Here is a 27,121-nt window from a genome sequence, read left to right as displayed (position 1 = left end):
TATTTAGAGAAATAATCTCCATTGAAAACTATTACTAACACAAAAATCTTGACATTTGTGCGACCAAAACTCAAGGAGATATTCCAGTTTAAAGTTTTAAGGGACCAGAAGATGAGATTGGAACTTATCGCTCTTTCATAAGAATGACAGGTCATCAAAGTAAGAAAAACAAGGTATTTATATTTTTCATTGCTATTCAAAAATAAACGCAAATGTTATGCCGTGATATACGCAAAAACACACGACAAAACCTAGAATAATTTGAAAAATCACACCCTATGCACACATGTAGTTTGAAACACTTGTTAACCACTATATTTTTCCCCAAAAGGTGTTATTGACGGCGAGTGAAAAGTGGTGTATGTCACAAAATGCTGTGTTTCATATCTCTGTGAATATGGGTCGTACTCATTTCAAACTTTTTGTGTTGGAATTAATTTTCAATGGAAATTATTTCCTTAAATATAATTTAGGGGACCTAGGGCCCGTATAAAAAGTTGAATTTTGTATTTTTTGACTCATTTTTATTTTTGCTTCAAACTTTCAATATCTTAACTCTTCTGATTCTGAACATTTTTAGAATTGGAAGTATACATCTAGGAAAAACGGTTGCGGTGAAAACGGAACACCCCGCATACACGTTTCGTAACGTGGTTGTGATTCTTGTCGGAAACGAATTCATTTTTTCATTTACTTATCTCTTTACTTAAAAAAAAAGAGAAGTCCACATCAGATTACGTTTGACAAGTTTGTTTTTTAACCACTTTTTTCAAAACATTGGAAACTGCCTCCACATAAACAAGGTTCATTGTTCACCAAAGAGATCACAAGTGGATAGGAGGGGGGGGGGAAGAAGACAATGCAGCGATAAGATATGGCATGTTCCTTGCACTTTCTCCTTCTCAGACTGTGAAAGACTGATAAACATGGATTCTTACCAGTTATGTAACGTGTTTTGCAACAACTGCTTCCTGGGGGGGGAGAAGGACTCGCAATTGTTTGAGGAGCATATTTTTGCCGAAAAAATTCATTTTGGGGTATTCTAATGGTGATTTTAGAAATCGGTGGAAGGTAGAGATCAGTGGACGCGGATATCACGCGATGTTAAGGAACGGTATTAAGGTAAGATTTTGTTGAATTGTCTGATTAACCTTTCGGCGGGTGCAGCGTTTTTACATCAAAGGTCGTGCGTATTTCCCAAATACACTAGTATAATATATATATATATATATTATACTAGCGTATATATATATATATATATATATATATATATATATATATATATATATATATATATATATATATATATATATATATATATATATATATATATATATAAAGGTGACGGTGTTCATTTGTTGTTTTTTTTTTTTTTTTGTACTCGATGGCCAGAAGACCCTATAGTAATTACAGCCCTGAAACTTGGCACAGAAATTCGAACGTACGCCGGACCCGTGCACTTCGAAGCCGAAATTCTAAATTTCGAAGTAGTTTTTTACTAATTAACTAACTAAGCTAAATTTCGGCTAATTAGGAGTAAAAAACCCCTCCACCCCCAAACATTATATATCGTTGGAAAGGGTTTTCCTTCCCACACAAGATGATGTTTGTTCCATTTTTCTCAATTGATTAGAACAGGAGATATAAGCGGTTCTAATTAAGTCAATTTTCAAGGCTTCTCTTTCGAGAAATTGCTATAACACTAGGTCCACTTTCCAGCCAATTATCAACTATAACACTAGGTCCATTTTCCAGACAATTTTTCAATTACTTTCCTTTTAAACATTTTGGAGGAAGTTGCCTTTGTTGCTTATGAATGTTTTACTGTTGTTACTTTATTTTAAATTCATTGTGCGTATGTTAATTCGCAACTCCAATAAACTATAGGGGGCGCAGCAGCCACTGTCCAATGGCGGATGAAAAAGGTAAAACAAACAAATGCCGTAACTCATAACTTGCTTTGACGCTTAGTGAATGACAGTCATTTTTCATCGTGTTTGTGGGGAGCTTTCTTTCCTGTTCTTCTGAAATTACATTAGACCACAAAATGTCTGAAGCCTGTCATTTACCCCAAAGAAAACACGTGGAATGGAATGTTTTACCTTTTTCTTTAGTATTGGTAACCACCGCAAGGTAGCGTATTCGAGCTCTGGAGTTGCGAATTGATTTTCTTTTTAATTAGAAAGTCGCTTGGCGATGAATTATGGAGTTTTTTACATTTGAAAGCTACTGGAAATGTACTTTTGATGTAATTTGTTTTTCTTTAATTCAACGAATTTTCTTTAAATTTTTAGCACAGGTATCGCTGTGTGGGTACTGCTAGTAATATATATATATATATATATATATATATATATATATATATATATATATATATATATATATAGAACTTAAAATGTCAAAATTATGTTGCAATTAGTCAAGTTAAGAAATACAATTTTTTTAGAAATAAGCGTCAGATAAACGTACACCTGTCACATCCTGTCGAGTACCTACACCAAATGCAACCCCCTTTTTTTTGTTGGTGAAGGTATCTAGGACAGCCTGTGAGATTAGTAAAAAAAAAAGATCATTAGATTTGTTGAAGCGCGTCAGATTACGATAAAGTGGGTGAAATACAAACTAAAAAGTGCACCATTGGAAAATCTGACGGTTTGAGCGTGGCGTAAGGATGTGAGAAGGTTACAAAGTTGCAAAAAAAAGTTGTCTTGACATTCTCGAACGCGGTTGTTTTTTTTTTCTTTTTTTTTGAGCAATCACGATTGCTTATTGTTCTCATTTGAATGTTTTTGACGTCTTCTGACTTCCCCCCCCCGCCACCCTCCGCACCATCACCGTCGACCGACTCCTCACGATGCTGCTCCTCTTGCGAAAGCCGTCTTCAGGTTGCGTCCATGTCTTACACACACACGCATACATACACAACTACACGCACACAAACACAAACACACAAACACAAACACACAAACACAAACACACAAACACATACACACATGCACATACACATACAAGGGTACATACACACACGCATACACAACAGACATCCACACATACACACACAAAAACATACACACAACTACCCACACATTCATGCCTGCACACAGACACAAACACACATGTCTACACACACATACACATAACCCCTACACACAAACACAACCCCCCCCCACACAAACACACACGCCTACATACACACACTCGTGATTGCGAAAAACATTATTTGAATTCAAGATGACACAATTCAAATTAATTTTCTTTTTTTCTCTTTGTTTTATAAATTTGTTTTAGCATTTTCAAAAATTCGCTACGAGCTTGCGTCATTTCCAAAACGTCTTTTGAATGGTGACCTTTTTAAGGTTCACTTATCACCCTATTTGAATATCTGGTGCGCTCGAAAAAAATTTTTTTTTCTATTTTCCTCCCCTCCAGATTGCCACCACGCAAATCGGCAGATTATCATGCTTTCGGCTCACAGAGAAGTTGGAATACCAAAACTATCAACATCTGACACGCTCGAGTATGTCCATGTAACGTCTTTTCCTTTTTACTTCGTATTCGCAAAAAAAAAAAAAAAAAAAAAGAAGAAAAAATCACTCAAAAATTGGTCTTAATTTCCATTTTGCTCCCCGCGAATGAATTTTGAGTTTTTTTTTCCGACCCGACCACACGTGCATATATACCCAAGAACGTATAGACGCCCGAAATGTCCATCTTGGCGATTCCTGAGTTAATTACAACGAGTTTTCTCGTGACAGCCCTATGTACTTATATATATATGTGCGTATATACCTACCGTTTTTGAGTTATGCTAGATACATACGCAAATACGCACATACACACATACGCACATACATACGTACATACGGACGTCACGAGAAAACTCGTTGTAATTAACTCGAGGATCGTCAAAATGGATATTTCGGGTGTCTGTAGTTCCTAGGCATTATCCACGTGTGGCTGAGTTGAAAAAAAAACTCAACATTCATTCGGGGGGCGAGCAAAATGGAAATGAAGGCCGATTTTCAGGTGAAATTTTTTTTCGAGAATACAATACTTCCTTTACTTCGTAAAAGTAAGTAAAAAGAGATTATATCTTAAGTAGTTGTTGTTGTTGTGAGCCAGCTAGGCATTCAATTCGGGGTGCACTGCTCCATTTTTCCAACTGTACCGTCATTTGGTGTGAAATCCCACTTCCACAGTGCAAGCATGCCATAAGGACCCGTTTATAGGGCAGGCAACCATTCACAGCACATTCACACAAAGAAAGGACAAGGACAGGAGAGAGAAAGTACGTCCATGCCCGAGCCGGGATTCGAACCCGGACCTTCCTGTCGCAGTCAGACTTCTCTGACCACTAGACAAGGCACAGGTTAGCTCTTAAATAGTTATTTTCTTTACTAATAATAAAGCTGAAAATCTCTCTGTCCGGAGGATGTCTGTAGGATGTCTGTGACGCGCATAGCGCCTAGACCGTTCGACCGATTTTCATGAAATTTGGCACAAAGTTAGTTTGTAGCATGGAGGTGTGCACCTCGAAGCGATTTTTCGAAAATTCGATGTGGTTCTTTTCCTATTCCAATTTTAAGAACAAAAATATCATAAGATGCACGAGTTAATTACGAAATTATCATAACGTGGAACCGTAACATGGGCACAAGCCAATTGGCGAGATGCGAAATTATCATAACGTGGAGCCGTAACATGGGTACACGCCAATTGGCGAGAAAATTCACCACACATTATTTGTAAATATACAGGCGAACCAAAAGACCTTTTAATTTTTCTATTACGGGCAAAGCCGTGCGGGTAAAACTAGTAAAAAATAAATTTTCTTAGTCTCTATAAACACCCTGTATTTTCAAAAATGAAACCATAATGAAAGGAGTTTTATTTTATTGTAACTTATTTATTTTGTAGAAACTACATCCACAAAATGAAGTAAGAGAGGAATGCCAAGCTTCCTCTTTCCTAATAAAGGTACAGAGTATATTTCGTAGTTTTTATTTTTTAAGCCCTTTTATTATACTTGGCATGTTTGACACGGAAATTCTGAGGCCTGCTTTTGCTTATATCTCAGGAATAGAACCACTTAATGTGGTAATGATGTACTTTATCAGTAACAGCTAAAATCTTTCCTTTTTAGGCACTTTTTTTATACTTGGCCTGATTGTCACGGAGAAATCTGAGGCCTGGTTTTGCTTATATCTCTGCACCAGACCACTTAGAGACTTTAGGATTTCACTAAATGATTTGTTTAATCTTAAAGTACAACCTAGCGCTCAAAAATTAAAATTCTAAAATGAAATTATGATTTCGGCTAGAATGGAAAACTAAATTTGATGTCATTTCCCCATTAAATGCTTGAATATAATACCCATTGTTACGAAAATTCGTTGCCTTTCAACAGTAATATTGATAACCATCATAATGATAATTTTGAATCAAGGCTTCTCTCGAGCAAGCATGAAGTTTATTCAATATCATTGCGTTCTTAGGATTTAAATCCTCATCTATGCCAATTATCTATAACGGGGTTAAGTAAAGAGACATGTTAGGATCTTTATCACGAGTAACTTGCATGTTGTGAACCACAAATTAGTTTGAAAAAACCTTTAATGTTTATATGGTTCTAATTAAATTAGCACAAAAATAAATTCTAGAGAGGAACAAGAATTAATTTAGTGCCAAGTACTTAAAGTTTTAGACACGTATATAGTTTTTATTTCTATAAGAGTGAAATAATAAGGTGAAGTTTTGTGATGGTAACATTATTCTATTGCTGACTAAAATACCTTTACACTAAAAAGAACAAAATAACATACATTTTCAAAAAGTACTAAGCACTTTTCATAATGCACCCAAAAGGTCAAAATAACTTTTCTGGGTCAGAAAGAACAGTTTAAGTTTGGATTTAGTTTTCAATTGTTCCAATAAATTGACACTACAAACGAAGAAAAGTGCGGTTCATGTCATTTGAAACCAAAAGTTCCCATTAAGAAAAATGCATGTTTCAACACTCAAATTTAAGACTGAAAGCTAGATAATGGTAAAAAATTCTCTACATGATTTGATCCGCCCTTTACTTCGTTTGTGGTATCATTTTCCTTAGAATTGAAACCACTGGAATACTAAAATCGTCCTTTTTGGACCCAGAAAAATTATTTTGCGCTTAGTATTCAAACAAAATTCTGTCATTTTATCAGTAGGGCTTTATTAACTCCCTGCATTGCTTGATTTTCTAAATAGAAACTATAATGAAAGAACTGAAAGTTTATTTATTGTTTTTTTTTTTAGAAACCAGAACTACAAAATGAAATAAGAGGAGAATACGAAGCTTCTTCTTTCTCAATAAAGGTGACTGTTTATTTATCGTATGTAATAAATGTCTTTCTATCTGTACAAGACTTTGTAAACACTCTGTATTGCTTGATTTTCAAATAGAAACCATAATGAAAGGACATTTATTTCATAGCAATTTATTTATTTTTTATTTTTTAGAAACTACAATCACAAAATGAAATAAGGAAAGAATACGAAGCTTCCTCTTTCCTAATAAAGGTGACCGTTTATTTATTGTATGTCGTAAATGTTTTTTTTTTATCAGTACAAGACTTGACAAACACTCTGTCTTTCTTGATGTTCTTAATAGAAGCCATAATGAAAGGACTTTATTTCTTAATCGTTTATTTATTTCAGAAAACACAACCACAGAAAGAAATAAGGAAAGAATACGATGCTTCCTCTTTCCTAATAAAGGTGACCGTTTATTTATCGTATGTCGTAAATGTTTTTTTTTTTTTTTTATCAATACAAGACTTTACAAACACTCTGTCTTTCTCCATTTTCTAAATAGAAGCCATAATGAAAGGACTTTATTTCATTCCTATTTATTTATTTCAGAAATCACTACCACAAAAGGAAATAGGGGAAGAATACGAAGCTTCCTCTTTCCTAATAAAGGTGACCGTTTACTTTTCGTATTTTGTCCTCCTGGTATTTGGCCATTTGCGAGACTTTTTGCGGAGACTGGGACTGGAAAAAAATTGCATTGTTCGGGAGAGAAATAGAGAGGTAAGAACTAATGTGGTCGCTTACGAAATTTCAAAAGTGTTTTTTCTTGAAAGAGCATGTTTGATAATTTAGAATTTAACCACTTTTTAAATAATTTGACTAAGTTTAATATTAGTTATCAATTATTTTAAACGGTACAATTTCATTGTTTACGCTTCTCTACATGACATCACAAATGATGAAATGCCATTCACTGTTGCCATTCAGAGAGCGTAACATTTCATTCGCTTCTTTACTCACGTGTGTTGGCAACGATAGGGTTGATAGCAAGCGTAGAGCGCACTATTTAATTCGCTTCTTGATTATCAAACGTGGAAGCTCGGTAGACAGATGCAGCAAAGGACATCATTTGTGACGTCATAAAGACCACGCCTTATTTCCAAAATCGAGCAGATTAAAACATGAATTAAAACTAAGCGTTGGGAAAATGAAAGTTTTTTTTCTTGCTCCATGTTTTTTTTTGCTTATTCTATCAATTTCAGTGTCTAAAAGTAGTACTTTTGACTGAAAGAAACAACCCCACTATAACACTACTGAAACACGTGTAGATTATATGCTTTTTAGTTTTTTCCCTTAGGAGTTAAAAAAAAATATAAATATCTTGTAGCAGAAAAGACAAATATTTCGCTCGGTTTCAGAAGCTTGGCGAATTTCCGGTGGGGTAACGGTAACGTGGTCTGCTTGGCGGGATTGCAGTAAACACTGGAGTTGGAGGACCGCTTTACAATTTAATGAAACTTTTAAAGTTGTTTAATGCCTTTTCTAAAAATATTTGGCCAATTATTTTTAACTAGAAAGTCGCCCGTCAAAGTATGACGGGTGAAAATTGCACTCTCCTCTTCTAGATTCGAACGAAGCAATATCCTGTTTGGTGATATTTTAATATTTGAAATTTTAACCCTGACCCCAGTGGATTAACCCTAAATTCCAGGGGATAACGTCCATTATTGACCACTTTTTTGTTTCTTCGTCCCCCTGAAATGACTCTCTTACGAGTAAAACAGTGAAGTGACCGGATCGAGTTCAGCCTTGTCACAATAAAGCCTTTCCCTGCACGTTAAACGTTACCAAAGCATATTATCAAATGATCATGCCGTGGCACGAGTTTCGTTGTTGAAACTCGTGAGTTTTTTGATCATCCGCTATTATTTATATGAGGATTTAATGAAACTTGCAGTAAACAACGGAGTTTACACTCTAATGAAACTTTCAACGTTGTTTAATGCCTTTTCAAAAAATATTTGGTCAGTTATTTTTTATTCCAATATCTTTTTGTGGTTTGATTTATTTGGATTATCAGACTTTTGAAGTTTCGGATTTTTTGACGCTTCAGATTTTTGATGTTTCGGATTTTTGAAGTTTTGGATTTTTGATGCTTCTGATTTTTGATGTTTCAGATTTCTGACGTTTTAGATTTTTGACTCTTCGGATTTTTGACTCTTCGGGTTTTTGATGTTTCGGATATTTGACGTTTTGTATTTTTGACGTTTTAGATTTTTGAATCTTTGGATTTTTGATTTTTCGGATTTTTGACTTTTCGGATTTTTGACGTAACGGATTTCTGACTCATCGAACTTCTGACGTATCTGATTTCTAACGTATCGGATTTCTGACGCATCGGATTTCTAACGCATAGGATTTTTGACGTTTTGGTTATTTGGCGTTCCGTATTTCTTACGTTCTACTGTATTTTAAAACATTTAATTGTCTTTCGTTTTCCCCAATTTCACACTCCTATATCTTTATCACAAACGCAAAGCTTGAAAATATTTTTGAAAAGAATCACTACATTTTTTGCGGAGTATATTCAATTTCCAACGTGTGAACTATTTTTACAAAAACATTAGAGTCATTTTCGAATCTAGCAAGGGCAGGTTGTTTTCCTTACCTTAACACTGCGCTGGGAAAGAAACAACATACAGTAGACCATCGTTTTACGCGGGGGTTACGTTCCACGGAAATAACGAGTAAATTGAAACCGCGTAAATGGAAACCTAATAACAGTGTTAAACTAGGGGTTAGGTTCCGTAGATAACAAAATACTTTATTCTAGTGATGACTAATTGTATAAGTTTAATGTGTACTTATATCGACTTCTATGCATAACATGTATAAAGAAAGCATAAACTATTTTCGTGTTCTGTTTATTAAGAAGAGTTGGCTATGATAGTTTTTGGCAGTCATTAAGAATTTTTCTCTGTAATTCTTTGCAGAGCATTAACGCATCCATGATCACTCGCGTCATTTCCGTGATAGAATCTTCCTTCACTAACAAATCAGAAAGATCATTTCTATTGTCTGGGAATGGCTCAACATTTTCAATGTGAACGTTTGTGGTTGTTCGTCACCGATGTCGGTATCCTCGTTGGTTCTGGTCTCCTTTGTCACTCCTAAAAGCTCTTCTTCCAGTGAGTTCTGAACTGTGTGAGTTTAATAACTCTACTTCTGGAAAGAGCTCTGGAACCAATCGCATAAAATGTCTCCAGTGGCTCAAGCTCGATGATCAGCACGCCAAAATGCAGTTGATTAATCGTAATCAGCAATCTTTAGGAGTTTGGATTTTTAAAGAGGGGAAAATTTTATCTGTTTGCATGGCCGCATCCACGTAAAACTGAAACTCATCAGCGTAAAATTAAATAAAGGTGTCAAATCTTATACCGCGTATAATCGAAACCGTGTAAAATACGAGGGTCTACTGTATGCGGAATTTCTTTCACCAAGATGAACCATGCGAAATGCTTGGCGACAAAATTGGTTTAATTCGATTAAGTGGGCAGCTTGGTGAATTTTTGTGAAAAATCTTCATTATTTCTAGAAAAGAAGTCCAAAAGATTTTAGCACAAGATATGAAGTCTGTTGGTTTCCAAGCCGGTTGGAGTTCAGGTCTAAAGCCCAATTGCTAACTGACTGTTGCGATAAGGGAGGAGGAGGCGGGGAACATTTTGAAAAAAGCTTTATTAAACACTTTAGAGTTTTGAAATCGTTTGCACTATCTCACAATCTATTTAATAAGACAAATCATAACATAAATATTAAAAAAAGATTTTTTCAGTTTAAATTTAGTTAATTTTCTTAAAAAAATAGGGTTGCTTCAAATCGTTAAAACTCAAAATATTCATGGTTAATTTTCAATTTTTTTTCAAAACAATATCACAGATATCTGAGCTTTAATTTTTATTCGGCGATTAAAAAAATGTTAATTGAATTAAAAATAGAAAATATTTGAAAAAAAATTTCAAAAAAAAAAATCACATTTTTTGCAGTAATTTTTTTTTTCAATTTTTCCGAATAAAAATGAAAGTAAACTGTTTGAAAAATATCTGCTCCAAATTTCATGACTTTATCAGTTTTCGACTGATAAGAGTTTGAAGTTAAAAATCGGGAAAAATTGCATCATGGAGAAAAACGCAGTTAAAGTTTACTAAAAGATAGAAACAAGATTCAAACGTCGTTGTAAGCAGAAAAAAATGAGGAAGTTTTTTTGAATGATTAAAAAAAAAAGCAAAAATTGAGGATTTTTGCGCGAAGTCCCCCTAACTGAGAAGTGTGTTTATCGTAGCTAGTTTAGTGCTGGGAGAGACATTAAAATTAGAGACATGTTGTGAATCGTTTTGGAACAACCAGAATTTTGATCAACGTTTTTCAGAGTAGGAACTGAAGTGAATACCACTTGGCACAACTAAATGCCACCACAAGATTTGAACGAAGACATTAAAATCTTGCGATTCGAGGTCGAAAAAAACTTCAAGTTCCTCTTCAGAATGTACAGCTGTAATCAGATTAGAAAAACAAAGCGGATTTCAAACTAACGATTTATATCTCTCCAAAGTCAAAAATTATTCTTTCTGAGTAGAATAGCCATCGATTTACAAATGTAGCGGCTGTTGTTTATTAGATGATGTAATCATAAGAAAGGATGTAATCTAATCTAGAAAGAAAGATATTCCCATTATTACTTCCTTTTACAAAAAGGAAGTATTGTATTCGCGAAAAATTTTCACTCAAATTCGGCCTTAATTTTCATTTTGCTCACTCCCGAATGAATGTTGATTTTTTTCGACCCGATCACAAGTGGATAAGTGCCTATAAACGTATAGACACCCGAAATATCCATTTTGATATTCACCGAGTTAATTACAACGAGTTTTCTCGTGACGTTCGTATGTACTTATGTATGTATGTGCGTATGTATGTCGCATAACTCAAGAACGGTATGTCCTAGAAAGTTGATATTTGGTACGTAGACTCCTAGTGGGGTCTAGTTGTGCACCTCTTTTTTTGGTTGCATTCGGATGTTCCAAAGGGGGTGTTTCACACCTTTTTGGGTGGAAATCATTGTTCATTTCGATGCTAACTCAAGTGGTGTTATAATATGGCGGACGCTTGGCGATACATCGCCAGTCTTTAGGTCGCCGTTTTGTCGCCAACGTGGCGACAAATTTGGCAATTTTTTTTTTCAATCTGGTTTCAAATTGGCCACTTTTGGTGATATTTAGAGAGTTAACTATTGAATCACATTAAATTTTCCAATAATGGGGAAATAATATTAAATTGGTGTAAAAGGAAGTCATGTGATGCACAAATCAGCTCGTTGTGTAACAAAATTGACCAACGAGAGATAATTATGTCTTTAGCTGGGACAAACCGCGTTGTAATGCTGTGATCACGATCTGCATAGTCTTCACAAAGCTACCAGGTTAGCTTTGCTCCAATCATAGTTAATGTGGTTAAACTGTGGAAGCGTTTATCACTTTTTCATCCTAGGGAAGCTGTTCGTGATCTTTTGATGTACAAGACGAAGCTATAAGGCTGGGGTTTCCTTTCTGAAAATTTACAAAATTGAAGTTCTCCGTGGGAATATTTATGGGAATATTTTTTTCTTCATTTATCATTACAATGCGTTAAAAATTAAAATATGAATGAAAAAAAAGTTCTTAGGCGATTTTTCTGGTTTCAAAAAATTATTGGACGTTTATCAAAACTGACCATATCATTTCTCTCGATTCAGCGGCGTCGACCGGAATCTGGTGAGATTTGAATTAAAAACTTGCACTACACTTGTTTGGACAATACAGCCTATAGAGTAAAGAAATATACCTAGAGAGGTCCCATCTATGGTAAAAAGGAGATGAAATTGAAGCCGGAATTATGGGATACAGCGGTGCAATGATGAGCGAGGTTATGATAACATGATCGCTTCGCGAGAATTGTTTTTACCAATCTCGCAAAGCGACCGTATAAAGTAGCTGGCGGACTGGTTTGCATTTCAATTCATGTTTTAACGCAATTTCGAAAACGTGCTTCATAAACTTGCAACAATATATATAAGTTTGAATTAACAACCAATTAAGATTCAGTAATGGGATGTTTTGAATCAAAATATATCTCAAAATATTTAGCAAGAAGCAAAGGATCTTGGGATGCAGAGGTGAAACTTCCGGCTTCACTTTCTTAGTATAACGGGGCATCTCTATGTAATTTCTTTACTCTATGAACGCAGCCACACTTTTAACCTAACATCAAGGTGCATATGCACCATAGAGTAACGTAATTACATAGAGAGGCCCAGCTGTACTAAGAAATTGAATCCGGAAGTTGCACCGCTGTATCCCAAGATCCTTAGCTTCTTTCCAAATATCTTGAGATACATTTTGATTCAAAGCATTCCATTACTGAATCTCAATTGGTAGTTAATTTGAACTTATATATTGTTGCAAGCTTATCAAGCATGTTTTTGAAATTGCATTGCAACTTGAATTAAAATGTAAACCAATCCGTCAGCTACTTCATTTGGTTGTTATCATTATCCCGCCCATAATTGCACCGCTGTATCCCATAATTCCGGCTTCATCTTTTTACCATCTTTTTATGTAAATTTCTTTACTCTATGCATAGCCCCACTAGATGGCGCTGGCGATTAACGGGTCTTGTCAGTTTCTGACTTTTCTGGGTTAAACCCATGCAGCTCATGCATCCACCAATCAATGATAACGTTTCAAAAATTGTTTATTTTTGATTGGACGTCGCCCATTTTGACCGCAAGAGGTGCTGAGCGGAACCCCTGCATCCACCAATCACAGGCAAAGCAATCAAAACAGAGATTTCCTGTAGAGCCCTCTTTGCTGCCATGAGATTTCGATTTCCAGTCGGAAGTCGAAACGATAACCTACAATGATAAGTTTTTCTTCTGTATAACCCACTAAGATAAGTTTTTAACTTCCGTAAACTGATACGCGCGTTTTCTAGGTTTCTGCGGCAGGGGTGTGTTGGGAAATGATTTATTAAATTGTTCAAATACCTTTCTATGTATGCGTGGTTTTTCAAAATCCTCGATGAATATGTCGAGAGATGATGTAAGAGCCTATGATTCAGAAAAGAATTAACCTGGTGGAGGGTCCGATTTAGAAAGTTCAGGGCAGTGGGTTAGACACATGCGTAGGAGGTCCCTTAGGAAGTACAATAAGCAACAGTGTTGTAGGAAGATTCCGCTTTTTAATTGTAGCTAATGAATAATAGCAATTATTATGTTGACGAGAAAATCGCCCGTCAAGATATGACGGATAAAAATTGCTTCTACATTAGAACGAAGTCATTGCCTGTTTAGTGATAGTTTGAGAGTTGAAATGTTAATCCTTAACTCCAGTGGATTAACCCTAATCACCAGTTAATAGCGTTCAATTGTTGACCCTTTTTTCGTTTCTTCATTCTCCTGAAACTGTAGTTTTATTACCAGTAAAACGGTTAAGACACTGGATTCAGTTCCGCCTCGTTACAGTAAAGCATTTCCCAGCAGGTTAAGCATTACCAAAAAATATTATCAAACTATTTGCGTCACCCTGCGTTGCACGGTCTATCTCGCAAATGAAAGTTATATCATGTGACGCGTGTTCAACAACTAGACTTGGAAAAAAAAATCAGTAAACTTTTGCGGCAGATTGCGGAAAAATAACCAAGGAAACATTTTAAATCCCCGATTACAAGAAAAATCTCAAAACAAAAATACAGAATTTTATTTGTTCAAATTCGAGGAAACAAAATGGCAACAGATTTTCTTTCTCAACGATTTTCTTCACGCTACAAATTTTAATAAAAGCATTGTTACGGAAAGTTGAGATGAAGCACTGAATAATCATTTTTTTTCATTGAGGAAAGCCTTCGAAAAATAGGGATTTCATGTCGAAATCTAGGTGTCACAATGAATTTATGTACTTTTTAATTCATATCTCCGCTAATCATTATCGGAGGATTATGTTAAATAGCCAAACATAAAGATAGGAAAATTGACGAATCCACTCATACCTGGCTCGATGATCAGTTCATTGGCGCTCGGGAGAAGTAACTTGGACATAGATAGATACATATGCTCAGTTTTTAATTATATAAGATATGATATTCATTTAAAAAAAATACCATGTTTAACATGTAAAACAACTCTAAACTCTTTACAGGGGAACATTTATGTTTTACTTCATTCGTACAACTTACATTAATCCAGCAATCATTCTAACTAGCAATGCTAAAAGTATTACTAAGCTGTTGCCACTCACAGAAAAAAAATCAACTATTTTCTCGTTTGGTCGACTCTGGAGTGTTTTTTAACTGGAGTAAAGTTCGACCGCAGCGTTTACCAAATACTTTCTAATTTTTTCAGGGTTACGTCCCGCTGTACCAGAGCTTCGAGAGCTTTTTCACCCGCAATATATACAGAAGGTTATGTCACGTGATCAACAATACCATCTGCAGCACGCCCGGGGCTACTGTGGTGGTGAAAGAGAGAGTATCCCACGACTTCAACTATACCTTTGAGTAAGACGTCTTTTACATCTCAGTTTTTATGTTTTATCTTTTTCTCTCCCCGTGATTCACTGAAGGATTCTGTTCTGGAATCAAAGGACTATCTCGGTTCTAATACATTTCAGAAACTTATATTGCATCCCATGGGGTGGTTTCCTTCAGTCAGAAATACTAATTTTAGTCACTGAAATTGATAGAATGAGTAAAAAAAATAACGTGAACTTAGAAAATACTTTCATTTTCCCAACAGTTTTTTTAAATGATTTTTTAAAATATTCGATTTTAAAAACAAGGCGTGGACTTTATGACGTCACAAATGATGCATTTTGGCGCATCTTTCTACCACGGTTCCACGGTATGATAATCAAGAAGCGAATCAAAATTGCTCTCTACGCTTGCTATCAACCCTATCGTTGCCAATACACGTTAGTAAAGATGTGAATTAAATATTTTGCTCTATGATTAGCAACACCGAATGGCATTTCATCATGTGTGATGTCACACGACAGAAGCGTAAACAATGAAAGCGCACAGATTTCAGTATTTTTTTTTAAATATTAAACTGAAACAAATTATTTAAAAAATGGTTAGATCCTACGATTTTAAGCATGCTCTTTCAGAAAAGAATACTTTTAAAATTTTGGAAACGACCCATTGCTTTTTTTTTTTTTTAAATCTTTGTCTTGGCAGCTAGTTTTTTTCGCAACGCTTGTCACATGTAAATCCTCAACAAAATTACTTAATCCTGTAATAAAGGAAAAGCTTATGTAATTAAAAACTAAGCGTATGTACACGGTGTTCCAAAAATGACTGATACATTTGAAAGATCAGTAAAAACTAAACGGGCAAAGATAGAAATATACCGTTTGTTGCATTATGCTTGGGACAACAGTAAATTTTCAGACAGACACACTTTTAAAGTTAGTTAGAATGTATCTTTGGAGTACATCTTTGGAAAGTAGAGTTTTCCGCGTGCTACGCAATTTGTTTCAATGCTCTAACCTACTTACGGTGGGAGATATTTGCTTTTTTTTGTTTAGCTCGAATGTTTTTCGGCTTAGCTGAAATTTAGACACTACTTTCTTCATTACATTTATCAATAAAAAGTGAAGGAAGTGTTCCACAGTTTTGTTTTCGACACCATTGGAAAAAGCGACATTTTTTACTGCAGATCTCTTTCGACCTATGTTCGAAAAGCTAAGCCTCTATCTCGAAAGGGGGAAAAAAAAGTTACGAACCTTTTTATATCAAGTTCGAAAAATTTCATCTCCATTCAAGATGTTAACCATTTTATTTTCGGGTTTCCGCTTCTTGAATACATTGTTTCCTTCATTGTTCTACTGCTTACGCTTCTTGAATACATTGTTTCTTTCCATCTCTCTCATTTATTTTCACGGTAGACCGGGCAAAGCCGGGCAACGCAGCTAGCAAATAAAGCAATAAAAACCTATGTGACCTCGGAGGAAGCCACTACACATCGAAGGCTTAAGAGTTACTTTTTCACCCTTTCAAAAAGTAACTCTTGAGCAACAAATATTTGAGAGAAGGCTAATTGTTATTTTTTCATCAAACACCTTTTCCCCGGAGTATAATCGTTTCTCAATTTTCAGATTTACAGGAAATGAAAGCGAATGCATTAATTTGGCGTCTTTCAACTACCTGGGAATGGCAGAGAACAACGGAAAATGCGCCGACGCCGTTGCAAAATGCTTGAATGAAAATGGCGTTGGAATATGCAGCACGCGGCACGAACTCGGTGAGTTTTCTAAATTACAATAATTTTTTGTCCATAATTGAGAATACCTAATACTGTCCAATTATTATTTTTTATTTACTCAAGGGCTCTGTCATCTACTCACTGCTGCTTAGTAACCCCCGAAAATTACCTCGCAATCTTATTTGGTTTAAAGCGCCTGCTAAGAAGAATTAGATTAACATGCAGGTTCAAAATTAAAAAAAAAAAATTGAATTTTGACATCTTGAATTCAAATTATGTTTTTCGCAATCACGAGTGTGTGTGTGTGTGTGTGTATGTAGGCATGTGTGTTTGTGTCCAGGCATGAGTGTATGGGTAGTTGTGTGTATGTGTGTGTGGGGGGGGGGTGTATCTGTGGGTGTGTGTATGTGTTTGTGTTTCTGTATGCATGCGTGTGTGTTTGTGTGTGTGGGGGGATCTGTGGGTGTGTGTATGTGTTTGTGTTTCTGTATGCATGTGTGTGTGTTTGTGTGTGTGTGTAGGTGTGTATGTATGCGTGTGTGTAGGTGTATGTATGTATATATGTGTGTGTGTATGTATGCGTGTGTATGTGTAAGTGTCTGTATGTATGCGTGTGTATAAATGTCTGTATGTATGTATGCGTGTGTGTGTAGGTGTACGTATATATGTGTATGTGTATGTATGCGTGTATGTATAGGATATGGACGCAACCTCGAGACTGCTTTCGCTAGAGGAGCAGCATCGTGAGGAGCCGGTCGACGCTGATGCTGCAGAGGGTGCTGGCGGGAAAATAAAATCATAGGAACGCCAAAAACAGTCAAATGAAAGCAATAAGCAATCGTGATTGATAAAAAAAAAACAGCTGATGTGCGCATCACATGACTTCTTTTTACGCCAATTAAATGATAATAGCGCCTTGGAGTAAGGAAGGAAGCACTAAATATTTTCACCCCTGGTTTCTTGCAAACAGAAGCAAAAAAGCGTTTTACACAGATTTCTTTCCCCATTATTGGCAATTTTAATGTGATTCAGTGGTTCACTCTTTAAATGTCACCAACATTGGCCGAATTAAAACCAGGTTTAAAAATTGAAAAAAAAAAAAATCGCCAAATCTTTCGCCAAGTTGGCGACAAAACTTGGCTGCCAAAAGCTTGGCGATATATCGCCGTGTTTGACAAATTATAACACCACTTGAGTTAGCATTGAAATTAACAATGATTTCCCCCCAAAAAGGCGTAAAAGACCCCCTTATGATAATACGAATGCAACCAAAAGGGAAGGTGCAAAACTAGACCCCACTAGGAGTCAACGTACCAAATTTCAACTTTCTAGGACATACCGTTTTTGAGTTATGCGAGATACATACGCACGGATGTCACGAGAAATCTCGTTGTAATTAACTTGGGGATTTTCAAAATGGATATTCCGCGTGTCGATACGTTCTTAGGCACTTTCTATCCACTTGTGGTCGAGTGGGAAAAAAAATTCAACATTCATTCGGGTGTGAGCAAAATGGAAATTAAGGTCGATTTTTGAGTGAAATTTTTTTCGCGAATACAATACTTCCTCTTTTGTAAAAGGAAGTAAAAAGCTTGCTCTTATTTCCGTAGAAATGGGGTTTGAAGGATGTTGTGTATCTAAAAACTCTACACCGATGAACGACGTGGTGAAAATCTACCATGATGAATAAAAATATTTAAAAAAAAATGTTTTGGAATGTCACTTAATTTTGTGCTTCAGTTGTGATACGCGACTGCAGCGGACGGTGCACATAATTATTAAATATCCTTTGACGGCCAGAAAATGCATAGAGCCAACAATGGGGTCGTTTCCAAATTTTTAAAAGTATTTTTTTCTGAAAAAGAATGCTTAAAAACATAGGATCAGACCATTTTTTAAATAATTTGTTTAAGTTTAATATTAAAAAAAAAAAAAATACTTAAATCGTTGCGCTTTCATTGTCTACACTTTTGTCGTGACATCACAAATGATGAAATGCCATTCAATGTTGTCATTCACAGAGCAAAATATTTAATTCGCAACATTACTCACGTGTATTGGCAACGATAAGGTTGATAGCAAGCGTAGAGCGCAATTTTAATTCGCTGCTTGATTATCATAACGTGAAAACGTAGTAGAAAGATGCGCCACAAATTGCATCATTTGTGACGTCATCAAGGCCACGCCTTGTTTGAAAAATCGGACATTTTAAAAAATTAATTTAAAAAAAACTGTTGGGAAAATAAAAGTATTTTCTGGGTCCATGTAATTTTTTTTGCGCATTCTATCCATTTCAATGACTAAAAGTAGTACTTTTGACTGAAGGAAACCACTCCATTGTGAAAATTTTCTACCGCATAAAACTTTCAAATCGAATCTTAAAAAATATTCTGATTTCGCAAGTTCACACCGCAAGAATGAATATAATGTCTATCACTGTTCCCTCGTAATTACATTTTGAAAACCGACACCTTTTTGGAACACTTTGTACACAGTCTGTTACATCGTCGCTAAAAAGACGAATGGACGTATCTACAATTTTAAGCATTTTGCAGGAAACCGATTTAAAGATTTCCAGTTTATTTTATCGCTTGAGAAGCGACACCAGTGTAAGGGACTAACTTTTTTACTATTTATTGTAGAGATACGCCCATTGGTCATATTATAAAATCGACTTAAGAGATTTCTGTGTTGGTCATAACTCATACGCCCATTCGTTTTTTTTTTTTTTTTCGCCGATATATACTGTTTGACCACGGATTGTATGTAATTCGGTAATCTGGCAAGTAAAGACGATTCCATCTGAAGGAATCTAGCAGGGGAGAAGAGAAAATAACGATGAGATTTTGATGCACGCGTTTCATAATGTCACTACTGCCTTATTCATTTATATCATTCTCAAAAGTAAAATAAGGGGAAACAAAAATGGTTACCAAGAAAAAATATTTTCATTTCGTTCAGGAACGTAAAAGCAAAATGGTTAGCTCAAAACTGTGTTGTGAATAAATAAATCTATTTTTGCCGTGAGAATTAGATTGAATGTACTTTAGATTAAAAAAATGTTGCTGTGAGCAAGTTTTCATTTTTACAAAACTAAGGCCAAATAATAGAGAGGCAAAAGTGCACATCTGAAACAAACCAACTAACACCCCTATAAACTAATAGACACGTCCATTTCCGCCTATAAACCGTATATTAGCCTTTCCAATTAATCGATGGTCAGACAGTATATATATATATATATATATATATATATATATATATATATATATGTGTGTGTGTGTGTGTACAATCTTTGCCTGGCACAGAGAAAAGTTTCCATAACACACATGACTCTAGGTACCCTGAAGATCCACCAAGAGCTAGAGAAGCTCACAGCCGAGTTCCTGGGCGTGGAAGACAGCATCATCGTGGGCATGGGTTTCGCGACCAACACAACGTCTATTCCCTCCATCATCTCCAAGGGAAGCCTGATCTTAAGCGACAAACTCAACCACGCCTCGATCGCCTTTGGTTGTCGGCTGTCCGGAGCAAAAGTCACGGTTTTCAAACATAATGGTGAGCTCAGAACTTCCGATTTTGAGAAATTTAACAAAAAATATTCTTTTACTACATAATAATTTACATCATAAGCTGTTGTAGTTACCAGGGTTAGAGTTATCTCGCAAGAGTTTTGGTTTGTAATACAGAACTCTGTTTCTTTGGATTGCATTTGAAATCCTTAGATTTTGGGTTTATATATGAGAAAAGTATAGATGGAGATTGGGCAATACAGACTTTCTTCGAATTTTGTGTCAAATCCTTAGTTTTTGGGTTTATTCATAAGAAAGGTATAGGTGAAGTTTGGACAATACAGACATTGGTTTCTTCGGATTTTGTTTGAAATCCTTAGGTTTTGGGTTTATATATGAGAAAAGTATAGATGGAGATTGGGCAATACAGACTTTCTTCGGATTTTGTTTGAAATCTTAGGTCTTGGGTTTATTCATGAGAAAGGTATAGTTGGAGATGGAGCACGTTGGTCCGTTACTAGGGTTAGAGTTTTCTCCAATGTCTTTGGTTTGCAACACAGAACTTGGTTTCTTCAGATTTTGTTTGAAATCCTTGGGTTTGAGTTTATTCATGAAAAAGTTATAGGTGGAGATTGCGCAATACAGACCTTGGTTTCTTCGGATTTTGTGAGAAATCCTTGGGTTTTCGATTAATTCATGAGAAAGGTATAGGTGGAGATTGGGCAATACAGACATTTGTTTCTTCGGATTTTTTTCGAAATCCTTAGGTTTTGGGTTTATTCATGAGAAAGGTATAGGTTGAGATTGGGCAATACAGACATCTGTTTCTTCGGATATTTTTCGATATCCTTAGGTTTTGGGCAGTGATGTTCCCATCAATTTTTCTGAAGGTATACTCTCACTAATCAGTTATGCACAATATGCGTATGCGATCATATATATAATATGTCATAATATGAAATTTTTTGAAGCTTCAGGGTACACGCTATATGTCTAAAGGATGTTTGAGAGTATACGACATGTATGTAGTATAACCCTACTGGAACACCACTGGTTTTGGGTTAATTCGTGACAAAGGTATAGGTGGAAATTGCGGAATACAGACCTTGGTTTCTTCGGATTTTGTGAGAAATCCTTTGGTTTTCGGTTTATTCATGAGAAGGGTATAGGTGGAGATTAGGCAATACAGACATCTGTTTTTTCAGATTTTTTCGAAATCCTTGGTTTTTGGGTTTATTCATGAGAAAGGTATAGGTAGAAATTAAGCGATACAGACATTGGTTTCGTCGGATTGTGTTTGAAATCCTTAGATTTTGGGTTTATTCATATGAGAAAGATACAGGTGGAGATTGGGCTCTGTTCCACTTCCTGACTTTTCATTTTTTATCTCATCAAAACATTTAGTTAGCTGTCTGATTTTCTTCAATAAGTTTCACTAAACATTGCTCATCATCTCAGATTTTTTTGAAAATGTCGCATAGATTAACTTTTTTTTATATTGATTTTTCAACGGAACCTTGCAAAGTGGACCAACCTGCCCCATGCGAGGGGTACGCTGGTCAGTCTTGTGGGGCACGTAGGACCGCATTACGCAAACAACTTCTATTATAATTTTAGCGGTAAATTTTATCCAAAACTGTAACTTCAAATAACTAATAAAACGATTTAAAACATGTACATTTTGAAATTTCAAGTCCTAAAACTATATAAATTTCCATGAGGCTCCTCAACTGCAGTGCATAGAAACAAGAGTCGGTCGCGCTATTTTTTCTCGGTCGGTCTTCGTGCAGACGATGCAGAAAACGTATCCTTGATACGCCTATTTTAAAGGCTGTACAGTTGACTATTGTTATACAATTAAAGCTGGCTATTATTGGAATGTATTAGATACATTTGTTAATAACTTTATGGCTTTTTCCCAGACATGAAAGATTTGGAGAAAAAAATTAGAGCATCAATTGTATACGGGCAACCGAAAACACATAGACCATGGAAGAAGATTATTCTTTTAGTAGAAGGATTATACAGGTAAGGAGTCAATTCAGTACGTTTTCAAGAGGATGGATTTATTTATTTAAGTACATGGTGCAATTTTAATAAATCTCTATAAATTAATAAATAAAAATAATTTTAATAAAAAATTAAAACTTAAATTAAAAATAAAAAAAAAATAATTTGAATTTTGACATCTTGAATTCAAATTATGTTTTTCGAAATCACGAGTGTGTGTATGTAGGCGTGTGTGTTTGTGTGTGGCCATGTGTGTCTGTGGTCTGGCATAAGTGTGTGGATAGTTGTGTGTATGAATGTGTGTGGGGGGGGGGTATGTGTGTGCAGGCATGAATGTGTGGGTAGTTGTGTGTATGTGTGTAGGTGTTTGAATGTATGCATGAATGTGTGAGTAGTTGTGTGTATGTATGTGTGTAGGTGTCTGTATGTATGCGTATGTGTGTGTAGGTGTATATGTGTAGGTGTATGTGTATGTGTGCGTGTGTAGTTGTGTATGTATGCGCGTGGGTGTAGGACATGGATGCAACCTGGAGACGACTTTCGCTAGAGGAGCAGCATCGTGAGGAGCCGGTCGGCGGTGATGCTGCATAGGGTGGCGGTGAGAAAATAAAATCAAAGGACATCAAGTGAGAACAATAAGCAATCGTGATTGCTCAAAAATAAATAATTAAAATAAAATAAAACAAGTAAATAATCCGACTTGGAAGAATGGAGATGCAAAAATAATTACTGATATTATTTCCGTTTTAGCTTCCACATTAAAGATATATTTATTTTATCGATCTGTATTTTTAACCCCCGACACTAAAAAGAAGGGGTTATACGTTTTTCAGGTCTGTGTGTGTGTACACGTGTTGCGCGTTCGTGATATCGTAGCTCCTCGATTTATGAACCCATTTTGATATTCATTTCGTGTTCTAAATGGGACTTGATCAAGAGGTAAGTCTAATGTTTCTAGAGCTTCTACTGGCGGATAGATTAAAAATCGAATAAGCGTTCATTCGCAATTTTGGTAGTGATAACTTGCACACACACTCAAAATATTGATACCAACAGAAAGAACAATTTTCTTGGCGTTCGATGAAATCGGTTTAGAAATTGAAAGTTGTATCAAGTTAGAATTTATAACCTTTTTTTGTAAATTTTGAATTTCTAAGCTTCAATTTTGCGCAATCGGTAACTATTTCATGGTTACCACATGATCAAATAGGAACAAAAGATCAATGATTTAAAATATTTATTTGATGCAAATTTCTGTCTGTTAACAAATAAGATTCTTATAATTGTATTTAATAATACAGACTTTTCAAACAATGCACAATTTTCTTTCTAGATTCTGCTTTTAATTCTAGCAAACCTCAGTAGTTTGCGATTGTGTTTCTTTTTGCGTGTTGTTCCTTGTTTTCTAGAAAAAAATTAAATACTTTTCAATTTTACTTGCGTGCTTGCACTCGGGTTTATTTTAATATGTACTGAGGTTGCCAAAGTCGATTTTTTTTTCTTCTTTATTTTGATAGATTTTAGGCCTGAAATTGGTTGTACCACCCCCACCCCCTCATACACAGTTCCCTTGAAGTTTTAGGAATCATAAGCATCGGCATAAACACAATCCGTGTCGTAACTCAGCTTAACTCTGCGCCAAGGTCAAGCAGATGTTTTTCTGTAAAGCATCCCCAAATCCTCGAAACTTCGCCAAACATCTGCGAGAACATGGAGCAGAATTCAGCTGTGTTACGACATGCATGGTGCTTCTGCCGATGCTCATGAATGTTAAGACTTAAAGACAACTATATATAATAATATATAAATAATTCCTAATACATGTATAAATGGATAAAAAGAAATAATCTTATTATTTTTTCAATAATTATATAACTTCTAGGTAACTCTGCATAATTGCACAAAAGGTACTTTTTTGGGTTAAGAGTCATAAGCATCAGCAGAACACCATCCATGTCGTAACACAGCTGAATTCTGCGCCAAGTTCTCGGAGATATTTTCTGAAAAGCATCCCCAAATCCTCGAAACTTCTCTAGACATCTGCCAGAACGAGGCGCAGAATTCGGCTGTGTTACGACATGCATGGTGTTTCTGCCGATACTTATGACTCTTAAGACTTCGAGGCAACTGTGTATGACAAACATTCAATCAAAACTGAGATAATCTTTCCTAATAAAAAAGCTGAAAGTCTCTCTGGATATCTGTCAGGATATCTCTTGGACGCTTAGCGCCTAGACCGCTCTGCCAAATTTCATGAAATTTGGCGCAGAATTAGTTCGTAACATAGGGGTAAGAACATCGAAGCGATTTTTTGAAAATTTGATTGTGTTCGTTTTCTATTCCAATTTTAAGAATATTTTACCGATGAAATCATCAAAACGTGGACAAATAAATTATCATGACGTGGACTAGCAAATTATCACAGCGCGGACGAGAAAATTATCATAACATGGGCAAGCAAATGAATATAGCGAATTGGCGAGAAATTCATTATCCATTATCTTCTTTACTAATAATAAAGCTGAAAGTCTTTCTGTCTGGATGTTTGAACCTCTGTGAGCGCATAGTGCCTAGACCGTTCGGCCGATTTTCATGAAACTGGGCACAAAGTTAGTTCGTAGCATGGGGGTGTGCACCTCGAAGCGATTTTTCGAAAATTCGATGTGGTTCCTTTTCTATTCCAATTTTAAGAACAAAACTATCATAAGATGGACGAGTATATTACGAAATTATCATAACGTGGAACCGTGACATGGGCACAAGCCAATTGGCGAGATACGAAATTATCATAACGTGGAACCGTAAGATGGGTACAAGTCAACTGGCGAGAAAATTCACCATACATTATTTGTAAATATACAGGCGAACCAAAAGACCTTTTAATTTTTCTATTACGATCAAAGCCGTGCGGGTACCACTAGTTTGTAAATATACAAACGAACCAAATGACCTTCTAATTTTCAGCTACGGGCAAAGCCGTGCGGGCACCACTAGTGGCAAAATCGAAAGGAATACACTCAAATTCAGACCCGCCTGCGTACAGGTGGTTGTATTAAAGGTCCGATTCCTTTTCCAGCATGGAAGGCACCATAGTGAACCTCCCTGGGTTGCTGGCCCTGAAGAAGAAATACAAGTGCTACCTGTACATAGACGAGGCGCACTGCATAGGCGCCATCGGCCCTAGGGGGCGCGGCGTGACGGACTACTACGGATGCGACCCGAAAGACGTGGACCTCCTCATGGGGACCTTCAGCAAGAGCTTTGCAGGATACGGGGGCTACATCGCCGGTTGCAAGGTTGGGAGTAAAAACTCATACTTTTTAAGGGAATTTAATATAAATAATTATGTAGGGATATTAAATATAGATAAGGATACATTTGATAAAAATTATTAAACAGTTTAGAGTTTTTAAATTTTTTGCAATGATTCATCATCTATTTAATAAGCAAAATCATAACATAAATATGAAAACAAAATTCAAATTACATTTTTTTTAAATGGAGTTGCTTTAAATGACTAAAACTCAAAGTATTCTTGGTCAATTTTCAAATTTTTTCAAAAAAATTATGCCCAAGTATTAAAGTTTCAATTTTTATTCGGCGATTTAAAAAATATTGAGTCAATAAAAAATAGAAACTATTTGAAGAAAAATTTCGAAAAATTCGAAGATACTTTTATTTAAAAAAATCATATTTTCTGAAGTAAACGTTTTTTTTTTTTTTTTTAATTTGCCGAATAAAAATGAAAGTAAACTGCTTGACAAAGATATGCTCCAAATTTCATTACTTTATTAGTTCTTGACTTACAAGAGTTTAAATCTGAAAAAATCGAGAAAAATTGCATCATGGAGAAAAACGCATTTAAAGTTTTAAAGTTATAATGTTGGTTAAATGTATGCAACAAAAATAATTACATCTTTCGTTCTAATTAAGGTAGAGACAAGATTCAAACTTCCTTTTAAGCAGAAAAACCCAAAAATTGCTTCATATGATTTTAAAAAAAAATGCAAAATTTGACGATTTTTGTGTCCCCGACCCCCTTAATGATGGAAATTTAAAATTTTTCGCCATTTCAAACAAATTTGGTAACGTTTGATGCATGTCACATAAAATATTTTCAAGAGTCTCTCATAAGATACGTGCCTGATCTGTATGTATATTCGTTTCTATTTATTTATTTTTTTATTATCAAAGAGACTTAGATTTTCTTTGATAATGCAATAGAACTGAGGCTTCGTTGTCGCATCCAAGTTTCATTTCCCCTAAATTCTTTTGCAGTTACCTACATCTGATAGGGTTTAAGAAAGCGGTCTTGATGAAATTGATGTATTTTTTTTTTCCAAAAGTTTTCTCAGAAAACGAATTTTATGCAGCAACTGTTGTCGTTCTCACGAAAATTAAATAGAAACGTGACTATAGTTGAGCAAACCTAAAGCCGCTATATATACACAGGCCGACGCATCAGCCTAAATTTAGCCATTTTGGATCGGATTTTTCATTGTTCCGAAGCTCGGGTTACCGCAGCAAAGTTTCGGGTTTTGCCAAATTGCCAAAAATAATACTTTATTTATTAAACAGTTCACTTGCCGTTGATATTGCTCGCAGTGAGAAATCACCAAACGCGATAATTTGCCAGAAAAGACAACCATTCAAAAAAGCGCTCCGATCCAAATTGGCTGATCTTAAGCTGGTGCGTGGGCTCGCCTATATAGGGGCCTTAGGCAAACCTAACCTGGTTGCTGCGTAATACTGTAACTAGGTACTGTGTTGCCTTCAAAAAGCTGCCAGTTTAGAGTAAGAGTAAGAAATAAAAAACGTCAGAAAGGCACAAATTCGCAGATTACTGCAGACACGTGTTTCGGCGTTACAGGAAACGCCTTTTTCTATGCCAAAAGTCATGAGCTTTTGGATGAAGAGACATCCGACAGAAGCTAAGAGCAGATAAGCATGCAGCTTAAAAGATAAAAATAGCGGATTAGCCAAACACCAATGAGAAAATTATAAACCAGTAAGGAAC

The 27,121-nt window shown here is 35.6% G+C and overlaps 1 protein-coding gene across 1 annotated transcript in view; it reads left to right on the top strand.

The window, feature by feature from the left end:
• Window positions 1-1,101: 1,101 nt before the first annotated feature.
• The window catches only part of LOC129233354 (serine palmitoyltransferase 2-like), a 37,546-nt gene continuing 11,526 nt past the window's right edge, over window positions 1,102-27,121 (top strand). Inside the window, exons 1-8 of the mRNA XM_054867394.1 lie at window positions 1,102-1,122; window positions 4,918-4,977; window positions 6,901-7,071; window positions 14,723-14,877; window positions 16,476-16,621; window positions 19,922-20,140; window positions 22,017-22,122; window positions 25,181-25,400. Of these exons, the coding sequence (XP_054723369.1) occupies window positions 1,102-1,122; window positions 4,918-4,977; window positions 6,901-7,071; window positions 14,723-14,877; window positions 16,476-16,621; window positions 19,922-20,140; window positions 22,017-22,122; window positions 25,181-25,400 (1,098 nt within the window). The remainder of the gene's footprint in view (window positions 1,123-4,917; window positions 4,978-6,900; window positions 7,072-14,722; window positions 14,878-16,475; window positions 16,622-19,921; window positions 20,141-22,016; window positions 22,123-25,180; window positions 25,401-27,121) is intronic.

This window comes from Uloborus diversus, unplaced genomic scaffold (genome assembly GCF_026930045.1).
Source record: "Uloborus diversus isolate 005 unplaced genomic scaffold, Udiv.v.3.1 scaffold_355, whole genome shotgun sequence".
Lineage (NCBI taxonomy): Eukaryota > Metazoa > Arthropoda > Arachnida > Araneae > Uloboridae > Uloborus > Uloborus diversus.
The sequence above is the reverse complement of the archived record's forward strand: the minus strand, read 5'-3'. Positions and strand labels throughout refer to the sequence as shown.